Genomic DNA, 24,752 nt, shown 5'->3' with positions numbered 1-24,752 from the left:
TGAAGTAAAAATTTATTTTTCTCTTATTCATTTTATGGTAAATTGTAAAAATCATATGTATTAGAATTTTGTAAATATACGTAAATACTTGAAAGTTATGTAAAAGTAGAATTTAGTCTAGAAGCATAAAATTTTAGATGCTAAATGTAAATGCTCAAAAGAAATGAATTCAAATTTAAGTATTAAACTGTAGATAAAATCATGCTTTAGAGCGAAAGCCTGCACGTCTAAGGATGAATGAGGGAGAAGTTAGAATGTATGTGTTTTGTAGGGTTCTCCACCTACACTTGAATTTTAAGAATGTTAAAATAGCCCATCGAGTTGTAGAATGTCGAGTAAGGTGTGTCTATTTGGTCTTTGAATTCTAACAAATCATTGTGGTTAGGGGAAGTGTGTCAATACTAAAACACGAATATTCCCGTTTGACACCACACATGGTGGAGTGCCAGGGTAAAGTTAAATTCATGTTTGAATACTTGAATGAATGTGAATTAAGTAGTAATTAATGAAAATAAAACGATCAAAAACAAAAACTTTATTCAGTGTCAAGAAAGTGTAAATTATAATGTATTTAGAAAGATACTGATACTTATTCCTTCCAGATGCTGGAAGGAAGAGAACAGATTGATTGCTGAAGTCCAGGAAAGGTTGCTGTAAGAAGAGAGGGTAAAACGATTTTCTACAGAAATTTATTCTAATTTGTGAGAAAACAGTTTGTTATGTAAACGAGGCTCTTGAATTTTAGTTCAGAATATGGAAACTTTTCAACAGGTCGTTTCTAGGACCTGCTTCCAAGTTTACCAAATTCTGGCAGCGGCAAATGTAGGGTTTATATTTATTTTAACTAACATTTATTTTAAGTTTAAACTATCTTTCCTGTCAAGCCTTACTTTCCTCTGGAATTGCCGATGCCAGAGTATGTAAATTTTTAGTAGAACGCGCAAAGTATTCAGATTTTCAGTGGAAGTAATTTTGAGTTAAATAGAAGGGAAACGAGTTCGTAAGTGTGCTTTTATTGCTTCACGAGCGTGAAGGTTGCTAGGTAGAAATTGAAGAACCGCGCGTTTCGGCTTGTGTGCTTGCCTCGGCAGATAGTTGAATTTTTCAACTTAATATTCAGAAAGTTTGCTGAAATATCAGCTGTATCTTAGAACGCGGTTAGGTTAGTTACGTTTAGAGCGCCTCGTAGGTAGTAACTTGTTATCATTCATTTTTAGTTTCTTATTTTTATTTTACCGCCGGGTCGGCGTAGTTTGTGAGCGTCAAGTGCACGCATTTGTAACTTCTAAAGTAGAATAAAAAGGGAGTTAAACCCTTCTTAAGAGTTTTGTGTACTTTCCAGTTCATAGCAGTCACTACTATTGTTGCGTGTAGGTTGGGGCCGCGCAACACCACAACTTAAAAATAAAGTTTCGCTATATTTTAAAAATGTTTCATGTAATTTTGTTACGAATAGATTATAGATCTTATTATTGAAATCTCATTCAGAAAGTTTGCTTTTAATTAATTAATTTTTTAATTAATTGATAGAGCCTTATTTCAATGAAAATCGCAAGTGTACGAACACTTTTGGGAGCCACTGTATATGGGGACATATCATTCGTGGCATTATATTCAAAATATGTATTTAAGTTTTAAAGAAAAATCCAATCTGAGAAATATTTTATCATGTAAGAAATGTTAATCAGAAGTAACATAGTTAAGTAAAATATTTTGAAAGATCATGTTAAGTAATTATTACATTTATAAGTGTTAGGTTTATTTTAGATTTTAACATATACTTGATATTATCCCTTTAATAAAAGATTTAAATAAATTATAAATATATCTTTTCTTACTTTGACATAAGTAATTATCATTTCTGTAACTTTTTCTTCATTAAGAGACTGTTAGTTTTCAAACTTTAAAAAATTCTATAATTTATAATTTAATAACTTGCCCTAATAAGACAAAAGTATATTTTATAACTCATAATGATAGTGCTCCATTTAAAAACTGTTATTAGAAATGTAGGTACTTTTTCTGTTATATGAGCACTGAAAAAAACAGTGTTAAAATATGTGATAACTTGAAGATAGCAACAATGTGATCAGGTAAGTCATCTTCGTTTTATGAGTGAACTGAGCCAAATATTCATGTGTTATTTATTTGTTTATTACACTTTCTTATTCTCATTAAATCAATATAATTTACATGGCGTACAGCATGGGTTGTGCATTTTCCAATACTAACCATAGTCTTTGTGCATTGGCCTTTAATATATAAAGCATTTGTAATGAAATCTAGAAATTGTTCCTTTCGATGTCATTTCAAAACAGAAGATGTATTTTATTTCCCAGTCCTCTATGAAAGCATGCAGAACCTATTTATAGGGCCCTGTTTGACATTCTCATTCTGAGCATATGCCACAGAAAATTAAAAAATTATGCACGATGCTCTATCGATTTAATTCACATTGGCAAAATGACAATTTTTTGTGCTACCTCTCTTGCAAGAAATATATCTCATTTTAAAAGCATGAAAATATTTTAAGACTTGTTTTTAATAATTGTTCCCCTCTTATTATACAGCAAGAATTATATACACCATAAGTTTGGCATATTGTTACTATTTTAAGGTATGTGCTATTAATATGCACTAATTTAAAGTTTAAAAATGATGGCAGTTATTTTAATTAATAGTGTTAAGTTGATATAATCACAGAACAATTTCCAAATTTTAATTAAAATCAGATTTTTTAATACATAATGAAAGCAATCTTTCATTGAACATTTTTATAAACAAATTGGTATATATCAAAGGACTATTTACCATTAATTTAAATGGAAAAGGGTTCTCGGAATAGGAAAAAAAAATCTTTCAAACTATACTTAAACAAATTAAAATTACTGAAATATAAACTGATGTAATAAATATATAGTCTAGCATTTAAAAGGCCAACAAGTGCATTATAATTACAGGCGGTTGAGTAATTGTAATAATAATAATGATTATGTTTAGTATCCTAAGTTGTTAAAGATATGATAGTAAGATATGGAATTTTTTATGCAGAAAGAAGAACGGGGATCATTTAATAGTATCTTAACCATTGCTTGAGTGTGTGATGATTTCTATGCCTGTTTGCTCCAGCACCCGCAATTCAGGTTTATATTGTGTTATGGTTAGCATAAAATATTAAAATTAATATATTCAATAAACAAAAATTTGTTTTCATACATAATCAAAGCATTTTGAAAAAACTGTGTTAGATCAGTATGCTTTCTTAAAATTAAGGCGTACATTTTTGCAGTCATTATATTAAATAAAAATATTAAATAATAATTTCACTTTTTCATTCTAGAGGGGAAAAAATCCATGCTTTCTTTTACTACCTTTAGTTCTTTCTGAGAGTAAATTTAAGACCTTTGTAAAAGAGAAGTGGCATAAAGGATTTAGTTATTAGTCATATAATTTGGGAATAATAAATTTCCAAATATTAAAAATATTTATTAATCCTAAATATTTATTTTTAATATTTAGAGATTGAGTGGGCTTTCTACTAAAAATACAGAACTTGCCATTGTTGAGATATAATTTCATTTTTTTCTTTCAAATTATTGAGGTCACATAAGAGATTTTTGAAGAATGAACCAAAAAAAAATGAGTACCACATATATTTTTGTTTTCATGCACTGTATTCATATGATAAATCTGTATTTATTTTGAAAATTTTAGAATGAGAATTAAAGGGGTGCAAGTTGGTGGCATTTAAATTTCACTCACTTGTGTGTAGCAGAGCTTAAATTGCGTCAATACTTCTCAGTTTTCGAGATAAATTATAATTTCAGCCGGAGCCCTAAATAAAAGGCCTCAGGCACTTTTTTATGCAAGTGAACTACAATTTGAACACAGAAATTTTGTTTTAATAGTAAACATGTCTTAAAAATCATTCTAACTTCTGAATGTAAGCCTGTCTTTCCGTCGCACTCAAGCCTTGCACAGAGATTGAGACTTTTGAGGAAAGAAAAGCCTCCAATTATATGTCAAAGGCTTATTCTCCAGGATATGCAATGAATTTATGAGAGCGGGTAAATTTTGTATTCCCTTAAACTAAAAGTGACACCCTGGTCGTGGACGTTCCATGCTAGTGATCTCCTTCTGCAGAGCTGTAGACTTTCTGAATAATGTAACCAAATGGGGGGCTGCTACTTGTACCGAGAAGTTATATATTTATTCTCACGTTGTATTCAGGAAAAGTAATCAGAGAAAATTTGTGCTTGACGGCTAGAATTATATCGACAGGGCATCGCGATCAGGTAGTCTTGAACTCTTCCCTCTTTATCTTCAAAGCTAAACTTTTCAGTTAATTTGCCTTCCATACCCTCATAATCTTTCTAGAATTCTCACTTTTCTCCTTAGTGGAGTTTAATCGTTTTATCTTTTTTCCTTGGGGTGCTGCAAAAAAAGTGATACTTGTCATCCCTTGCATTTTAATGTATAATCAGGGCTTAAACTCAGACGGAGATTAGCTGAGCTGCTTCCTAGCATCTAAGTGGAATTGTAATTCCGGACAATGCCTCACATAAGACGAGGACTGATACTTTTTCCTATTTAACTATTCAAAATTAATTTAATAATTTATTAAATTTCTCTTTATCTTTACATTTTTCTTAATTTAATTAATTAAATTAGTTAATTTAATCAAATTAATTCATTTAAATTTATTATCTAATTATTAGCTATTTTAATTATTTATTTATTTTTTCTTTCCTTCATCACAGTCTTCCATAGGGCTCCAGCACTTCTAATTTTATAAATTAAGCCCTGGTATATAGCATGGAAAAATAAGTCCTCAAGAGTTAATGGGAACGGAAGAGGGGTAGATGATCTTTGGATCTATCTCCTGGCCATTGTTTCAAAATGAGATAGAGCTGAGCAAATTCATATCGTCACCTATAATGTGTCCAAGGTGTAAACTAATGACAGACATAATCAAGTACACTCTTGATCAATGATTTCGTAGACGTTTTTGATGTTACTATCAGAGGAGTCTGTGATTATATTTAGAATTTAACTAAATTAAAAGTTACTATGTGTTATTAATTGCTTATATAATGTGTCCAAGGTTTAAACTAATGACAGACATAATCAAGTACACTCTTGATCAATGATTTCGTAGACGTTTTTGATGTTACTATCAGAGGAGTCTGTGATTATATTTAGAATTTAACTAAATTAAAAGTTACTATGTGTTATTAATTGCTTCATTCAATTAATTTATTATTAAATAATCAATTAGTTAAGTGATTTCTCCTTCTATCGTGTCTGAATAATTTTATATTCTGAAGCTGTCATTTCAATATACATACAGAAATTATAAATTTATTCATTATTCCAAAATGTAATGGATAATTCTAAGCAATTGCAATTCAATGTGCTTCCAGCTGTTGCAAAAAATGCCTTCAAAGCTTCTTAACTAGGGCAATTAAAATAAAGCCGATATCTTAAGTAAAATTCATTGTACGAAATATGAGGTACTGAATATCATGAAAAGTAATAAACGTATTGCTCATTAGGTAGAACAATTCTATGTTCAGATACATGTTTATGAGACTGCCTTTATCGTCAGCATTTTGACTGTATTTATTAACAATGAATTCTGTGGATGTATAGCAGAATAAAAATATTGATTATTAATTGTTATTTTACTGGCACGAAAGTAGTTGATGAACACTTCTTTCACCGAATCAATTAGGCGCAAGAAATTCCACGCTTCAGCAAGATCACACCGATGTATGAAATTTTAATCGAAGTGCACAGATTATTTTTTACATACTCACACACAACATCTTGTATACTTATTATTTTTTTAAATTCTGACATGCAAAGCAGCTAAGCATTCTTTATTTCTGAAATCAATTATTTAGTATTTCTTATTTAGTATTGCATGTTGACACACATGGAAGACACTACTTCGTAGGAATATCCATCAAATAAAATTTTATAAAGTTCATTTTACACTTCGTTTGAGATACTCGCGGCCATCACAAATTTGAAACATAAACCGACACCGTTATTTCCTTTTGCGCATGCGCTTGGTGTCACAATTTCGCCAAGACCCGATAAATTGCCAAATTTAGTCGCGGGCTGCGTTTCCTGTGGAGGAAGTAAAAATACGCTGAAATACGCTACCAAAGTAGCACCAATAGCCAATTACAATAACCCTTCATTCGTCAACAGCACTTGTTTGTCGAGATTACTTGCCCTGAAGCCGGTACATATCCGGGTAAACCTCTTTCGTCGGGTCTCAGATATCAGACAGATTAATAAATATCAAGGAGGTTAGAATAGAAGGAGGGAAGGTTCAACTCAAACAGTGAAGCTTGGCGGCCATGTTCCTGTTATCGCTGTGACTTGTGCAAGGAAGTCTGTAATTGCAATATTTTTTTCTTTTCTTTTTGAAGCATGTCAGCTTGTGTTGTATACGGATGCACAAACAGATTTTTGAAAAAGATTCCTGGGATTACTTTTCACGCGTAAGTATTGATTTTTTTTTATGTAATTTGATAACTATGGTAAAAAATATCACAATGCCATGTTGTTTTCTTTCCAGATGTAAAAAAAGGGACTTAAAATATGTTAAATACATTTTAATGTTTCTGTTTATAGCTGGTATCTTTGTTCCTTAACATACAATGATGTATGCTAGGATTTAAACTTTATAATTTGAACGTTTTAGGTAATTCGTTTGATAATTTTCATGAAAAATAAGACACCAATTGTTACTATTTTTATGAATTTTAAAGGTGTTAAATAAAGTAATGCTTTTCTTTATGTATTAATTATTATTCAATTTAAAGATTTTGAACTGTTAAGAATATAATTTGTGCATTTGATCAAGATAAACTTACTTTTCTGTTGTTAAAATGTTTTTGCATAAATTTACAAATTTGTGTGCAGTATAGCGATAAAAGTAAGTAAAATATTTACACAACTTAACATGTGGAAAGATGTATCCAAAAATATAGGTATATTTCTCTAATTTAGCTTAATTCAAGGCAATTTCTTTGAGATTCATAAATATGAAACGCGCATAAACTGAAATCACTGAATTCACATAAATCTGTTTTATTTTATTAATATTTGTTTTCTTGTTGTTATAAGGTTGTTAGTTGTGAAAAGAGTCTCAAACTTTCATTTTAAAAAAATGCAACCTGTGACTATTTTTTTAGATAATTATCTGATTTTAATTTCAGATTAAATATATTTTAAATTATTCTTTAATAAATTACAATATTGTGAATAAATCAGAAATATCACTTCTTAAAGGAAAAACTGGAAAGTACACCCAACAGGTTGCTAATAAAACCTAAACAAATTCTATTTTTAAAGGCTTTAATGTTATGCCCATGCATTTAGATTTCGAACTATTTCTTAATGATTTTCTGTACGTAGTAAATTACGGATATCATCTTTATAACTTTGAAACAAAAAACTAACAATAGCGAAGTATTTCATTATAAATTTTACATATTTTTAGTCGAAAATATATGCACGGAACAGCTTAAAAACACGTATCTTTCACTGCCGTAATGCAATGTTTTGAAGTTACAAACATGGACGCCGCTTGTTCGGTGGAGTTTCATTCCCCGATAGTGGAGGAAATTGCGAACCCTCCCTCCTTATATTCTAACCTCCTTGATAAATACTATTAACTACTTATTGCCACTCAGCATAAAAAATATAAATATGAATAATTAACAAAATATTAACAAATGAACAAATATATCAGATAAAAAATAATTATTTCTCATGCAATAACTGGGCCACTACAATCTAAAGAGATTTGATATTTTTGCTTGTACTGAAATTAGTTTATGCTTTTCACGATAGAGGTCGCAATATCTCTCCAGAAGGTCCTCCACAAGGTTCTTTAATATACTCCATGCTGAACTTCGTAAAGAGTTCAATACGCAGTGAATGAATAGTGTTGATAGGAACCCGTAGTTTCGTGGATGAGATGGTAGTACCTGTAGATGACGCGGAAGTTCAAAATACTGAAGAATTACATTTGCAGTTGAGAAATAGATTTTTGGAAAAGCTAAGAATAAATGGAAACTATGGTATGTGTCAAAAAAAAAAAATCTTTTTTCTTTTAAAAATAATTTCGTTAATCACATTAGGTCCTGTTTCAGGACCATATCCAAATACTTAGTAAAGATATATAAATTTCTTTTTACTTAGAAAAATAATTCGTTACATTCATTTTTTGAATGCCAAACTTGATGCATTATGTTTTAACGAATTTTTTTTTTTTATATCATAAACATAGAATCGACGTTTAAATTGTTCTCAAACAAGAAAAACTTGCAACCTACGAAATTTATCATAAGTAGAAGGTATGAATACAATGTTTATAAATTGAAATATGCTTGTGCTAGAGTCGTGGTGATATCAACATTTCTAATTATTGTATGCTACAGCAGACGAGATACTACTGATTTGTAATAAATTAAATAGCAGGCACAAATGCTGTAGTTAGAATATAACGTTTTGCTTGTATTGAGAGACCTTTGGCTGACTTATGGTTGCTGGATTGCTTTGTGACAGGCATTAGCACCAGTGAATTATGCTGAACAGTTTTTTGTATGTCAGAAGGGAATAATGATATTAATAAAGAATTTATTTTTTATGTAATTAAAAGGGACTGATATTCATGGGTTTGGAACAGCTTTAGTATTGATCCTTTTGGCAATTTTTTTATTTGGCGACAAACGTCGGTCGCCAAGGTAGACCCGGTTTTGAAGATCGGGAAAAAATGGCGGATTGTCAACAAAACCCGATCTAGACTAAACAACAATCCTAAAAAATAAGCTCTTAATCAGAATAAACAGTCTTTCTCTAATTTTCAATATTTCTAGTACTGCTATGATAAATTCTTGAAACACTACTGTAAATGAATTTATGACAATTATTATGTTATGAGTAATGAAATTTACAAAATGTTAATATTTTTAATTACAAAATATAATGTGTTAAACATTAATATTTTAAGTAGTTAGTTCATATTTATGTTTTATTATATTAGTACTTAGCTAATATTTTAAATTTACAAAAGGTTAATAAATGCATTTCAAACTAGTATATGTTACATTAGTTTCTTAGATTCTGTTATTAAAAGAAAATAAAAAAATATTTCAAAGTGAAGGAAATCAAATTCAATTATAATGGGCAAGTTTTGTACCAGTGTTAGAAATATTTTTTATGATTAAATATTGTAAATGGTAAAAATATTAAGAAATGTGTATTTTTTAATCCCTCAATTTATTACAAGTAATTTATGATTAAAATTTAAAAGCTAAAATTATCATAATGAGTAAATTTTGTACCAATGGTAATAAATACAACAATCATCGTAAATGATGATTTCTGTGAAAAATTCGAACAGTCATTGGAATCCACTAGTGGTGGAGTGATAGCCACTGAACAGTGGTAGTTCAGGCTGGCTATATGGGAGTTTTAGTAGTTTTCCGTAGGTGTAATGTGAATCTGAGCCAGTTTCTTTTAAAAAGTACTTTATGAAGGCATCCTTCTTCTGCTAGCCAGCATATGTATTTATTTTCTATTCATAATTCTCTCTTATTTTCTTATTTCTTAATTCTAAATCTTACTTCTGAAGAGAAGTGTTGCATCTATAGGTCAAAAAATATGGTTAATATGTTTGCAAAATCCTGTCAGTTTTGGAAAGCATTTAAATAAACTAAATAATTTGTATGTGATGCAAACAAAAATGCATTACACTATTTCATGTACTGAATAATTAATTAGGGAACAAAGTATATTGTAACGTTCCTTTATTTTGTAACCAGAGTTATTTTATTCTTGGGATTTTTACTGTCAATTTCCTCCATCCGTTTTCTCACCAGAATCCAAATGAAGTTTTTATTTTGTAAAACAAACCGTGTTTTGCCTTTTGAGGCCACATTAATAGGTTGCTAGATAAGAAAAGATTTGTAGTCTTCAGCCTTGCATTATAATTGCTGATAGTTGAATTCCATGCCAGTTAAGTTTTTAACCAACTTTGCATTAAATTGATTTGTGCAGCCTTTGGGCTACAAATTTATTTGAATTTAAATTTTACATTTGAACTTAATTGTTATCATAAGTTATCTTGCCACAAGTGGTTGACCGAGTCGTAAGTACAAAGTGTGCCTTCTGTTCTGTACATCTAAACTTTATAATAGAATAAAAGTATATCTTAACTTAATAAGAATATATCTAAACTTTATGATAATAACATTTAAAGACATTGAAATCAGTATCTAAGTGCTTGCCATGTAGTCAAATTTTTATATATAAATTGTACTCTTACTTTTATTATAGAGTTTTTATTACAAAAAATTCAGATTTCTGTTAGATAAAATGTTTAAGTAATGTAGAAAATTTGCATAAAATTTAAAGTAAAAAGTCGACTGTTATGTCAACATACTATTAATGAAAGTAATAATACTCAGTGAAGGTTATTCATATACAGCTGTTAGGTTGTAAGATTTACAAAATTTGAGAACTCTAAATTATAAGCATTATATTCCATAATCTAAGCAACATTATATTTTTTATAGTCAGACAAATTATGAAAATGTTATAAAAGCAATAATGAAACCTGATTTGAACCTATGAATTTATGCAATTACACATCCCTATAGTTCTAATATGAGGTATATAAGTATTTTTAGACCATGGTAATTTTGATCTCCTTAGCAAAGGAAACACCAAGAGTTTACCTCATGCTACTGAAAATGTGTTCTTTTTTTCCCTTGGGGAGAAGGGTGGCGTTTATAATAATATGCAGAGTTGACATATGAAAAAATGTCAAGACTCATGTGATGTAATATTAAAAGCACCAGTTTTAACTATCAAAAATTTGGCTTTTTAAAAAATATTTTAAATGTTGTGCTTTCCTAACACAAAAGTAACTTTAAGAAAAACACACAATTTATCCCTCCTGCCATCAAAGCTCTGATACCTATCAAATTCGTTAAAGTTACGTGGACAGAAATGGCGGCATATTTGAAGCTCAGTATTTAGGGTTACCAAGGTTATCATAATTTTTCATTTATCGCTCCAAAATGTCGCCAAACAAATTTCTTGCCAAAAAGGACTAATACTAAAGCTGTGCCATGAGTTTTTATCATATAAGCTAGCTTTTATGTCATTTGCAGTATTATGTTAGAAAAGAGAGCATAGTATAAATTTGAATTATGCCCTTTCATTGGTTCCATTTACTTGCTGTAAATAAAGAGAAAAAAAGTTTAATGGCACTATATAAAATGACCTGTATGTTAATAAATGAGGCTGTGAAATAGAAGTTTTTGTACATCTTCTTTTAAATAATGGTTAAATTTAAATAAAAGCATATGGATATTTTTTAGATTTGAGCTTGTTTTATATAATAGCAATGTTACATAAAACAAGCCATAATAGCAATATACTTCTAAGTATTTTGATACATTAGTGACGGGATTTTTTTTATCTTCAGATTTTATATAAAAAAATATAAGTATTTTGCATGCGTAGGTATACATTGTTATACAATAAATATTAAAATTACTGGTGGGAATAATTCATTTCTTAATAAATTGATAGTTTTTTATATTAATGATTTATTAAGCAGAAGAAAAAATAAAATGCTTATACATTTACATGATTTATCAGCTACAGTCCATTAATATTAAAAATAAAAATATTTTAAAGTTTTTATAAAATAAACTTTTATTTAAAACTCGAAATAATTAATGAACTAAGTGAAAAAAAAACATTATGATAAAGTTTAATGAGAACAAAAGATTAAATAATTGTAAATAATAAAATTGGGGGGGGATGTCTAATGTAAGTCATTATCTTCATAAATTTATGAAAGTAACGACATATTTTTCATTATTTAAGCTATTTATTCTATATATGTATGGTATCTCGCATGAATTATAAAATAGATACATTTTATACTAATTTTATGTAGTATTTTATTGTAAAAATGTAGTATAGGCATAAGACAGTTTGATCATATTTTATTAAAGGAAATATTCCATTGTGTTTTGATTGTAAAACATTTATTGAATGATATTTGTGTTACATGTATCTAAGAACCAGAGCTTCATTCAGATTTAACAGCTAATTTTAATTAATGTCATTCTGTAATAATAACTCCAATTTTTTAAAGTTTGTTTCAAGCTCAGGGGTGGAAGACCTTTGGTAGAGAGAGTGTATATCAGGAGATTGTCAGCATAGGCTGACAGAAAGTAAAATGGAATTGCTTCTTGGTTTCTTAATACTAACACTGTATAAAAAACTGTCTGAAAGTTCATATCTCTAGAATTGTAGATATGGATTTGAGCTTTGCTCAGGTGTAAACTGTGCAATTTTTGACAGAGCTCATTGACAAAGCTTCTGGCAAAGATGCTGAAGAATGGCATTGTTGAACTAGTAATGATAGTTCTTGAGAGACATATATTGCCCGAATAAATACTCTGCTGGAATCTGTGTGAGTTACAAGTGTTTAAATGCAATGAAAGAAACAGGTATTGCTGCCCATGATCAGAAGTTAAGTTTTACATTTTGATCACAAGAAAATAATTTTAGCATTAGATATGAAGAACGTCTGTTGCTAAACTGAGAGATATGCTAAAAGGCAAAAGCGGGTAGAGTAGACGTTAAGGTATCCCTTGTATTATGGCGAAGTTGTTTCATTTATGGTAGCCTGAGTAGTTGAATGTTATGGAAACCCTATTGTGACGTAATTGGGTGCATGATTCTGGGAAATTTTGAATCGTGGGATGTTTTGTAAGCGTTTTTGTGGGTGTATTGGTTTGATTCTTTAGATGGTAGAATGGCCGAATGTAGTAAGATTAATTTAAAAGTTTCTGTACGGTTTTGAGCGAAAGGGGAAAAGAGCTTTAATTGACTGGTGTGTAAATGAAGGTTTACTTAGTAGCCATTATAAGTGTCCTGTATGTAGGAAGGATATGCGTCTAGTTGAACTTAAAAACCGTTTAGATGGATTTGAATGGGTTTGTAGGAAGAAAGGTTCAGATGGTCACTATGTGAAGTGTTTGATCAAAAAGAGTACCTGGTTTGAAAAAAGTCATTTGAGTATGACTGATATTTTGATTTTTACGTGGCTCTGGGAGTACGAAGCGAACTCGAAAATCATGGTAAGTGAATATTTGCTTTTGGTAGTGCTTAAATGTATAACATGTTTTTCCTTTTCATGTTATTTTATTGTTTGGTTTAAAATGCATTTTATTGAGATGATGTATTTTTTGTTTGCCTATATTGTAGAATTTGGTGCTCCTTTGACTTTTTAAGTGAAAATGTATCGAAGTGTACATGGATGAAATAAAGGGAGTGTGCAATGCAAGTTTTTGCAATTCTGGGATTTTTTTTTTAAATGAAAATAGGTTGACGTGTACATGGACAAAGTTAAAAGAGTGCGCAATGCCATTTTTGTGCAATTCGGAGGTTTTTTTTTAAGTGAAAATAAATCGATGTGTACATAGATACTGAGTTTGTGCAATTGTTTGTCTTGTTATTTTGGCTTTGTGTAGCGGTGATTTTTGGCTCAAAAATTGCTGCTTCGCAAGCCAAAATAACGAGTCAAAGAATTGCACAAAATCGGTATCCATGTACCGCCAAAAATTGCCAAGTTTTGCCAAGGGGTACCTTAAACTATGCTTTTACCGGCAAAAGCATATAAAGACAAAAGAGCATACATTACAGATTAAAATGATGCTATTTGATCTGCGTGATGTTCCAGTCATATGTGGATATCTGACAAAGATTTTGTGAGGATTATCTTTGTTATAATCTTTTCTGTGCGTCTTTACAGCATTGTAAAACAAGGTAGAGTTTCAAAGAATGTGGGAAGAACATTTGAAGAATGTAAAACAATTTGTAAGGGAGTCTAAAACTGATTATTTTCAAGTGTAAAAATCCTGGAAAATTGTCTGGCTACACATATTTACCAGGTTTCAAACTTCATATACGAGATTTCAGTGTTTTCTAACTATGTTACATGAGCCAATTTCCTTTAGAAATTTCTCCATGAAAACATCTCTGTCCTTGAATGTTGTGTAAAATAACTGAAATGTTGTATTTTTTCCTAAATAATTGGCCAACCAGCATTTTGGATTTTTTTTTTTTTTCTTTTAATTTAGGTATTTCATCTGAAAAGATCATGACTATGTGTGCAACTGGTATTATTGTTATGGCCAATGAAATTGATTATTATTAATATTAACCAAGTAAACTAGTTAGAGTAATTTATGTGAATTTATCTCATGAACTGATTGTATGATATTAATTGCTGCTTGTACAGTATAGTAATTAGTGATGCTGACAGCTGATGGTTCAAATTCTGGTGAAGGCATAGATTTTTGTTAGTATTTTGTCTGTGCATATGGCGAGATGTTAACCCACCTTGGAACTGAAGAAATTCGGTTAATCTTTGGAATATGGTAACTTGTCGATTTTTGGTGAAAATTTAGCAACCAACCCTGCTACAGCAACTTTGTACTTTTTTTTTTCCGCCGCCATTTTGTCTTCACGAAGTAAAGACAGGTTTCTTTTCTTTTTACTTACTCAATATTTTTTCCAACAATCTGCTAGCCGAATTACGCTTATGCTAGAAATTTTATGGAACAAAAGTGCTTAATCATGACGAATATTAACTGCAAAATTGGGAGAAAGTGCAGAATCACAAACTCCTTGCCGCATTTTTCAGAATGACACATACACGGTAACCATGTGCACATCGACCTATTTTTACTTAAAAAAAATCCCAGAATTGCACAAAAATGGCATTGCGCACACTCTTGACTTTATCCATGTACACTGCTTTTTTCTCATAAATTAGAAAAATTTGCAGGAAAATTGTGTGAATCTTTAAAGTTGGTAAAAAGGACATGTATGAAATTACCTGATCACGAAAAAGTATACAGTCAAAAGTCGTTAATTCAGACACGCATAATCCGGAATGATCTATAACCCAGACCTCAAAGCTAAAAACTTTCTGCGCAAGCGCCGCGTTGACACATGCGCATAGGCATTTAAGCGTGTGCGTAAGACCTTTACGACTGCGCATTTGCGTGTGCACAAGCGCAGAATACGTTTTCGCTGCGCGTTTAATGTATAACGGACGGTATAAGCTAAAATTATCTAATTATCTATTTCAGTTAATGTTGATGATTGCGTTGTTCCTTAATCTTCGAATTGGATCTGGCTTATTATTTTTTGCAGACTGTAAGAGCAATTTTATAAAAGTAAGCTTGAACTTTCGATTATGTCAAATAGAATTTCCGATGCTGGAGCTCCCAAAGGATCTACAAAACGAAAGTATGTTTCGATGTCCATCAAACAAAAAGTGGAATTGCTCCAAAAAATGGATAAAGGCATATCCTTTGTTTATCTAACCGTTCCGAAATCTGTTTATCAATTTCGCGCTGCTCTGCGCGGGGGGGAGGGGGAACATCGTGGCACGCAATGAACTGGAAGTTTATCTGTCAGCACTATCGTTATCTTCAGAGCAGATGTTTTTATTTTATTCGGCTTATAATTCCTTATTAAATGTAGTATTTCATCTCGATGTACTCCGTCTTTGATATGATTTAAATCAAATTCCTCGTCATTATAAATATCACAAATACAAATCAAATAGTTTTCTGGTTGCAATTTTCTAATTTCGGCTATGCATAATGTATGCTTTACGCATGCGCGCATTGAAAGAAATGTTTAATAAAGTAAACAAATAAATATTAAGCTTTTTTTTTTTTGTAAATTTTGATACCCTTTAGATCATAATTGCTCATTATTTTATAAATTACGGTTTCATATTTTTAATTTTATAATTTCTGCATGCCATCTTACCAGATTTAAACTGATGATCTATAATCCGGAAAAATCGATAATCCGGAATCACCGAAGTCCCGACAAGTCCGGATTAAAGACTTTTGACTGTATACCCTTTCCAAGGATGAACATCTGCATGTATAAAATAAATAAAATATCCAAAAACTTTTCCCTCTAAATTATCTATTATAAACGTCACCTGCGTGTCGATTATCTTATGACCCATTTTTTCTGTATTGTCCATCATTATGATTTATTACTCAGAACTTAATGAAAATATTTCCTGTGTGAAGCAGTAATATAAGTGCTGGTTACTGGTTAATTGAATATGCAAAAGCACACAAGGGCTAACTGCCTACTGGGATCTAAGGAAATCTGGGATCTAAGGTTTCATCTAAGGAAAACTGGTTTACATTTATATTGCACAAGTAAGACATACTCTTTGAAAACCGAAAAAACTGCCATTATGCATCACATGTTTTCTTCTGTATTCAAAATTAATGTACATGTGCATCAAGAAACTAAGCAAATTTAATGTTAATTTCTAAACTATTTTTTCTCTTGGGAGTTAATTGGTTTGCTGAAATTTTACAAGAAGGGAAAAATATGCAAAAAATATAATTCTAAAATCTTTCAAGTTTTTGTTTACATTACATGCAATAATAAGGACTTAATTATTACAAAGCATTTTCAAATATACAAGGAATGAAAAAATTTCACAATAAAGTAATTTTTATTAATAAAGTGTATGAGAAAATCGAAAAGTAATTAGGTATCAAAAGAGCAAATTGAGTAAGCTATAAAACTGTTCTACTTGTTTCAGAAATTCAGATTTAAATTACTCACATATTGTACATTCTTGACTTACTGCTCCCAAAGTGGATTAAATATTAAATCATATAAATACATCACAAAATAAACCCAACAAAATGAACTACTTCTATCCAAGAAGGGCAATAAAAGTTATCATAATATTAATAAACACCGTGTTATATACCAGTTTTGCACAAAAACTGTATTTGGCATAGAGAAAATGACGTAAAAAGTTCGTGGTTGCAATGGCATTTTCTAAATGGTTGAATTTCTGGCTAATCTTTGGAATATGGTAACAGGCAGTTTGGCGACATTTTGGTAGGCGATAAAGGTTACTATCTAGGACTTTGGCAATAATGTGAGAAGTTCCCAGTTCCAATTACGCATTATTTTGTGTGAGAGATCATGAGATATGTCATGTGACATTTATGGATGAATCACAGTTCTTTAATCAGAAAAGGGGGGAAATTTGGAAAAATTATTTTGTATTTAGCTTCATTGTGTGTTTTGTTAAAAAGTGTTGCTTAATTTTTGGATTCCATGGCCCTATGTAAAGTGAATTTGAAATTTTTATTGCGTTTAGAATTTTGTATTTAGCTTCATTGTGTGTTGTGTTGGAATGAAATGAGATTGTGTGAAAGGAAGGATATTACAGATAAGTTTGAATGGCGGTGCAAGAAAACCGGTGAAAATGGACATTTTGTGATCCGCTATGCACTCAAGATTCTGTAGAAGGTTAGGTAAGTTAGTATTTTTAATAATTTGAGGATATTATTTTTATGCATTGTTCTAAATATAAGGAATAAATAAATTAATATGCTATTATTGCAAAATTTTTATTAGCAATGAATTAGTTTAAAGTAATTAAGATTTTAAGTTAATTTTTATTAATTAAATGATAGTTATTTTGTGAATTATAGGTTTGTAGCATTTTGGAATATGTTTCAGTAGAAGTAAACGTGCATGAAAATAATTTAAATACTTAGTGTCGTTTATAATAGACACGCAGGTGACGTTTAGGCAGTTAGCTTTTGTGTGCTTTTGCATATTCAATTCACCAGTAACCAGCACTTGTATTACTGCTTCACACAGGAAATATTTTCATTAAGTTCTGAGTGATAAATCGTCCAGTCGTCTCATCCCTTTTGCAGACATCTGTTGTGTTGTGAAACAGAAGATCCGAAAAAAATGGCAGCAACTTTGGGATGTTCAGCTTCAAAATAAATTAAGACATGTAAAGCCTAGAATTGAGCATTGGGAATTAACCAAAAATCGTAAGGAGGAAGTTCTTTTGACTCACCTCAGAATTGGCCACACTAGAGTGACACATAACTACCTTTTAAAAGCTGAGAATGAGCCTGTTTGTTCAAATTGTAATGTTTGTCTATCTGTCCATCATATTTTAATTGAGTGTCCATATTTTAATAGTCTTCGTCAGAAATATTTTAATAGCTGTGACTTACCTCTCGACCGTTTAATCGGAAGAGATGTCAATATTAATTTATTTTATTATTTAAAAGAGACTGCCTTTTATTATCTAATGTACTAATTTTTTTTTGAAGACTGTGTCTTGAATTTTAATGTGTGCTTTTAACTTGGTTTTATATGACTTCATGCTCTGGATTTGGTACATTTGTATACTTGTCTTTAATTATTGTATTTTAATTTCATCATTTGTAATCATCCCATCTCGTGTTTGGCGCGCTATAATCATCTTTGGTTTTGCGCCATAATCTCACTCACTCTGAATGATAAATCATAATGATGGACGATATAGTGATGTGGGTCATGAGGTGTTGGTTTGAAGGAAGCAGAACAATGTATGATGCATTCAGAAGCATGGGAAAGATAAAATAATTTTGGTTGCACGAGAAATCTTGGATAAAAGATGTCTGCATTGCAGCATTACATAACATCTTATGATGCGGCCTTGTTTTGAAATGACACAGTTTAGTAATTGCATAATTAACAGTCATTTATTGTTTTACAATTGTTTACTCTGATTTTATATTTTCACAATATTTAACATGTCAAACACAAAATCTCTTTTGCGTGGTTTAAGGTTGGTTTCTATAGGCCTATGCAATGTTTAGTGTGCTAATAAATTAATGATGAAATATTAAATGAATCACCCACTGCTTGCCGTGTTTTTAAGAATTGCACATACACCATGTACACGTCGACCTATTTTCACTTAAAAAGTTAAAGAAAATTGACAAAAATCCAATTTTTCTTACTCTTGTAAAAAGTGCCAAACAAATAAGTGGGCAATTCTGCACTTTAGCAGCGAAATTGTTTCTAAGTGCTTATTAGCCAAAATCACGATCGGAATTTTCTGGAAAATGTCACACTACATGACTCATGATCTCTCATTTCTCTGAGACAAAATAATTTATGATTCGAACTGTGTACTTCTCAGATTATTGCTAAAGTCCTAGCTAAGTAACCTTTATCGCCACCAAACTACCTGTTACCATATTCCAAAGATTAGCGATAAAAAATATTTGTATTATATTATGCAACATAATCTGATGTTTTTGCCAATATAAAATTGTAATATGTTAACCTATATAAAATTTTGATTGGTGATTTTGATCCATTAGTGAGTTATGGAAATATTAACAAAGAGCTCTACTTTATTTTATAAAGACAAAATAGCAAATTATAATTAAATGTCTGAATTTTTTCAAAAACAGAAAATACAAATAACTGTACATGAAAAAAATTTCTTCAAATAAAAAATGGTTAGAGTAGACTGAAGGGTATTCCTTGTATTATCACGAAGTTGTTGTTCATTTATCGCCAAGTTGTTTCATTTATCGCCAAATTGTTTCATTTATGGTAACCTGGGCTGTTGAATGTTCTGTAAATAAACTTTTAGTTAGAATTGTGTGCTCCTTCGAATTTTTAAGTGAAAATACATCGATGTGTACATGGACAAAGTCAAGTGAGTGCACAAAGCCAAGTTTGTACAATTCTCTGATTTTTTTTAAGTGAAAATAGGTCAACGTGTACATGGATAAAGTCGAGGGAGTGCCCAATGCCTAGTTTGTCTAATTCTGTGATTTTTTTTTAAAGTGAAAATAGGTCAAATAAAAATAGGTTTTTTTACTTTTTATTTTGACTTTGTGTAGCGGCAATTTTATATAGAGAGTAGAGTAATAAAAGGATAAAATTTATTTTATCAAAAGAAACACTTCAAACTTATGGAACATTTCATAAAAATACTGGGAAATGTCCTTCACAGTGTTACAGAGCATAATCAGTAGTGACACTTCAAACCACTAAGAACTTTAAACCCGATGCAAAGCACATCTAAAAGGCAAAGCTTACAATAACCCAAAATCGTTCAGAGCTAACAGCTCGGAAGAATAGCTGAGAGCAGATGTTCTCTCTACCGAGATATTTCTAGTGCTTTCTGCTTCTTGAAATTATTAGAAGGCATTTGAGGGCCGAATTACGATAGAGCTATATAAAACTCAATTACTATGCCTATTAGGAAGATCAGGGATCAGCCCAAAATGTCGCCAAATGCTCTCCAAATCTTGCGACTTTTGGGTTGGTGATAAAAATTAGTCACCTAAATCATTGCAAGCTTGGTGATATTGCGCCAAATAACCGAAATAGCTATTTACTCTATTTTATGTTAAATAGACTTGCTCCTGTATTCTTACTTTTCCGGCAAGCTTCACTCCTTTAGATTTTTCATGTTACATTGTACAAAAGAAATACAACAGTTTTACATACAACTGCACTAAAATCATCTATCTTTATACAGAATTTGTAACTTGTAGGCACGGTGCATTTTTTTTTGGGGGGGGGGGAAGACCAAAGGCATCTCTTTTAAGCATATATTTCTCAGAAGAATAGCTGAGAGTAGATGTTTTTTCCGCCGAGATATTTCTAGTGCTGTCTGCTTCTTGCAATTATTGGAAGGTATATGAAGGTCGAATTATGGTTACAGCTATACGGAACTCAATTACTATGCCTATTAGGAAGATCAGGGATAAGGTATCAATTTTTTAGGCATGTATTTCTCGTATACTTTTCTCTTAAATAGTTAACAGCTAACAAACCAGTCAAACAACCAACTCAACCAAACATTGGCAGGCAGTGAATAAAAATTTTGGAAATTGGTATGCAAAACAGTCTTTGCAGTTTTTAGCTTTTTGTGCTGCTTTGTTTTAATTTTCCTATTTTTAGTTATTTTGGATTACTGGACTACATTTTTAATATTTCGATATTTTAAAATTTATTTAGTGTATTTGTTATGTAATGTATAAAATGGCCGCATTTTATAGAATGCATGTTGTTTTTAAGCAAAGTATGAAATGTGAGAATTATTTATAGAATGACAAATGCATTTTAGGCAAAGTATGAAAAAAATATTATGATAAGCTATTATTTAAAAGACGTTCTGAAAAAATAATGAAAGACTGCTATTAAAAATCTTTTATTCAAGCAACATTAAAAAAAATAATAAAAAAAGAGAGAGACATAATCTTTGTACACCATAATAATTTTTTATTCTTTATCTGACTGGAAATGAATAAGATCTACCTGACAATGGGAATTAAATTCAGAAAAATCATTAGTTTTTTAATGTTGCTAGAATAAAAGATTTTTAATAGCAGTCTTTCATTATTTGATACCTTTCATTATTTAATACCTTTTCGTGTTTTCTGGCAGGGCTCACAAAAGAGAGTGTATAGTTCAATATTATTCTGTATGTTTTTGTATCTGGTTTAAAGTTCCTTCAACATTCTGTCACGGCCTCCGTGCTCAACAACGAAATGAATTTCATGAAGTACGAGAAATAACCAACGCCCTCTTTAAATAGGAATGAGTGTACTTCTGTTTTCCACAAACATCATATCATAGCGATTCAGGAACCAGTATTCCCGTGGACATATTTCACAAGTGCACATCAGCGTAGGCACTGAGGGAGGGGTTTCGAAAATGGACCAATGAGCTGCTACTGCTCCTGTGACGCTAAATCTTCGTGCATGTGAGCATATGTTTACGTTTTAATTTGAATTTGTTTCGCAGTTATAAATGTATGGCGTAATATTAGAAATCTTGTAGTGCTTTCGTTTCCTGATTTTAATTAATCGCTGACATTTCACTTTCGCGATTTTTATCACGCATTAATATTTGGATTGAAGTTCACGGCATATTATGTGGATTAAGAGAGTTCAAGTGTATATTTTTTTAATGAGAGAATGACTGAAAGGGTTACAATGAATCTAGTGTTTTCTTATTTCAGTGCTTGCATTCTCTTTTGATTTTTAAAATGCAAGATTCAGAATACATATGATCTGATCATATCCATTGCTAACATTAAAAATTATATGTAAATCAATTGAATATATTCGTTGTGAATAAGATAAATTCACTCTGTTTGATGAGTGTTTCTTGTGTAGAGAAGTACATTTAAGAGTGAGCCAGTTATTAAATGTGAAATTTAACATATTAAATGTATACGAATGTAAATTAGTAAAGTTCACTTTTAATAAAATTCTGCATTAGTTATTATTATAGAACATCTTTTTCATATAGACTGCAATAAAAAGTGCTGACTTCTATTTACATAGATAACTGGTGTAAATATTTTTCTCATACGCATAGTTTTATGTAAAGATTGCATTTGGGTTCAGATGTTTATTACATATTTCTTTTCTTCAACTTATTTACCACTTATTAAGTAATATTTCACATCGATATTTTTTTCCGTGGTTCCATCTTAGCAGTCAATGTGGCTTTTTTTACATCATTTATTAACTTCTGGTAAGTAGTTTGTTATTCGAAAAGAACGCAGATGTATTTGATACTTTGCCAGTTTATTTTATATTCTATAAAATGCGTAGGCAATGTCTGAAATGTTTAATCATTTCATACATTGTCGGCCAGTTTTCGGCATTCTATAGAATGCCAGATTTCTTACTTTGTATTCATCCAGATGGCTTGCCTAATAAGGGAAAGTTTCCCTTAAATGACATTTGACTATTATCTTGAGAATCATCAGATTCTGATGGCAGTCATGAAATTAAGACCATTCTTTTAAATATATTTTTGAAATTTTATTCTATTTGTAGTATACATTCAAGAATGTACCACAAATTTTTAATGGGTAACAAATGACAAAGTACGCATTTTTTGAAGTGGCATTTAGGTTTCACAAATCTACCAGTCAGACTTAAACCTCCTTGATGAGATCATACATCAAATTTATGTATCTTATTTAACATAGTTTTTATAAAATTACATGATGATCAGCAGCGTTAACTAACTTTATTATTGTTGCACATAATAGTATTCGAATAATTTTAAATGTTGTGCATACTGAGATATCCTGCAGCCGATTATATGCGTAGGAACTAAAAGCACCTGCGCATGTACACAAACATCAGTGCGCAGATGGACTTGCTTGCTAAAGAAAATGTTCCACAGTAATCTAATTTTCATTGCGAAAAAGGCTTATTCTGCGTTATTCATGTCTAAAATTAGTACTTTCATTTGAAGCTTTATCTTCTATCTTAATTGTGAGAGATAAAAGATGAATCGAACTAAACTAACATTGCCATGACCACTAAAATATTTTAACGGGTTTGAATTGCATGCAGAGCATTAACTTTTGCTTGACGAGCAAGTGATTAGATTAAAAGTACACACATAACCCCCAAATACAATGTAATGAGAGCGGGAAATCGTGAGAAAATTATTTCAGAACTCTTCCTGTTAAGCGTATCCAAAATTTCTGTGGCTAGAAGGAAATGTTATGCTTTCATGAACATTTAGGGAACACTGTTTAACCTTAATTGTCTTATAGTAAATTTCCATGTATATTCATAACAGACTGACGTTTATGAAGATTGTATTAACGCTTTTAGGTTTCTTCCCTCCTGTATGGGAATAAATACGCTAGCGGATCTTGAAAAATTGTGACAAAGATTGAAAAACATCATGCGAAATAAATCATGCGAATGTATAAAATATTTATTATGCATTAAATACTTTTTTATACTTTAATTACTTTTTGGGAAGTATGACCTCGCAGAATTTATTTTGTTTTGAAGACCCTGCGACTATAAAAATAGAGATTAACAGTTATGCATATGTGTGTATGCATTTATAAAAAAGCATTTATTTTATGTTCACTAATATTAGGTATGTCTAATATTTAAAAATGTTAGAAGCTTCATCTAGTTAAACATAAAGCGCAGGATTTATTGAAATCAAATAACTATCGTAATTTTAATGAAAGGTTTCAGCGAATTTGGTTAAGCGTTAGAATACATGTAATACTTATAAGTAATTTAGTACATAAATAAAAGCTTGTCTATTTTATAGGTTATTGTAACGAAATGTCTATATTTTTCATCGAAAATGGCGAAGGTACTGAGATGTGCGCGATGTTCCTTAAACATTATTAGGTTATTGCCATTCTGGTTCCTGGCGCCCGGGCCATATCAGTTGAAGATAAAGCAGATAATCTATTATTTTATTTTAAAACTGTCCTGTTATGTATGTCGTAAACATATTCACAACAAATTACCAATGTAGAGAGTAGAATAATTTCTCTTATCTTGTATTCAGCGCAGCATTAGTGTGATTACAGCTAATTAGGAGGATTAATCCAAAAAGAGGTTGTAAACGGAAATTGCAAGATAACAAACATTTTTATTTGTACATAATAGTAGATTAAGATTCATCAGTTTACCTAATATATATCAAAAAGAGTGTCATATCACTGTCCTTTCCTGAAGGAGTGTGTGGGGGGGAAGTAAGGAAAAGGCGAATCACACAATTAACTCCTTTGCAGAGTGTCCAGATTACACTATTAATCGCGCTATTGGCGACAGTCCATCACCAATTTGCATACCAACATTGTCAAATTGCCTACTTGATGGGCAGCATCGCCATTTGCAGCGATTCTCGAAGTTCACGAGCACAAGCTTGCCTAGCGGTTTGTTGAGCAGATCTGCAATCATGTTGGAGCTTCTGCAGTAGCCTAGGCTTAGGATCCCGTTTTTGCATCTGAATATGCAATTAGTACA

The 24,752-nt window shown here is 30.8% G+C and overlaps 1 protein-coding gene across 3 annotated transcripts in view; it reads left to right on the top strand.

The window, feature by feature from the left end:
• Nucleotides 1-7,904: 7,904 nt before the first annotated feature.
• Nucleotides 7,905-24,752, top strand: part of LOC118197210 (motile sperm domain-containing protein 2-like) — a 145,307-nt gene continuing 128,459 nt past the window's right edge. The window contains exon 1 of one of the 3 annotated variants that reach the window (XM_085815526.1): nt 7,905-8,102. In XM_085815526.1, coding sequence (XP_085671652.1) covers nt 8,000-8,102 — 103 coding nt within the window. In that variant the 5' untranslated portion in view covers nt 7,905-7,999. The remainder of the gene's footprint in view (nt 8,103-24,752) is intronic. The other 2 variants (XM_085815523.1, XM_085815525.1) reach the window with 2 other exon arrangements.

Source organism: Stegodyphus dumicola, chromosome 4, assembly GCF_044657685.1.
Source record: "Stegodyphus dumicola isolate Sdum_Otavi_A_Nest chromosome 4, ASM4465768v1".
Classification (NCBI taxonomy): Eukaryota; Metazoa; Arthropoda; class Arachnida; order Araneae; family Eresidae; genus Stegodyphus; species Stegodyphus dumicola.
Note: the sequence above shows the minus strand (reverse complement) of the source record. Positions and strands in the feature narration are given on the sequence as shown.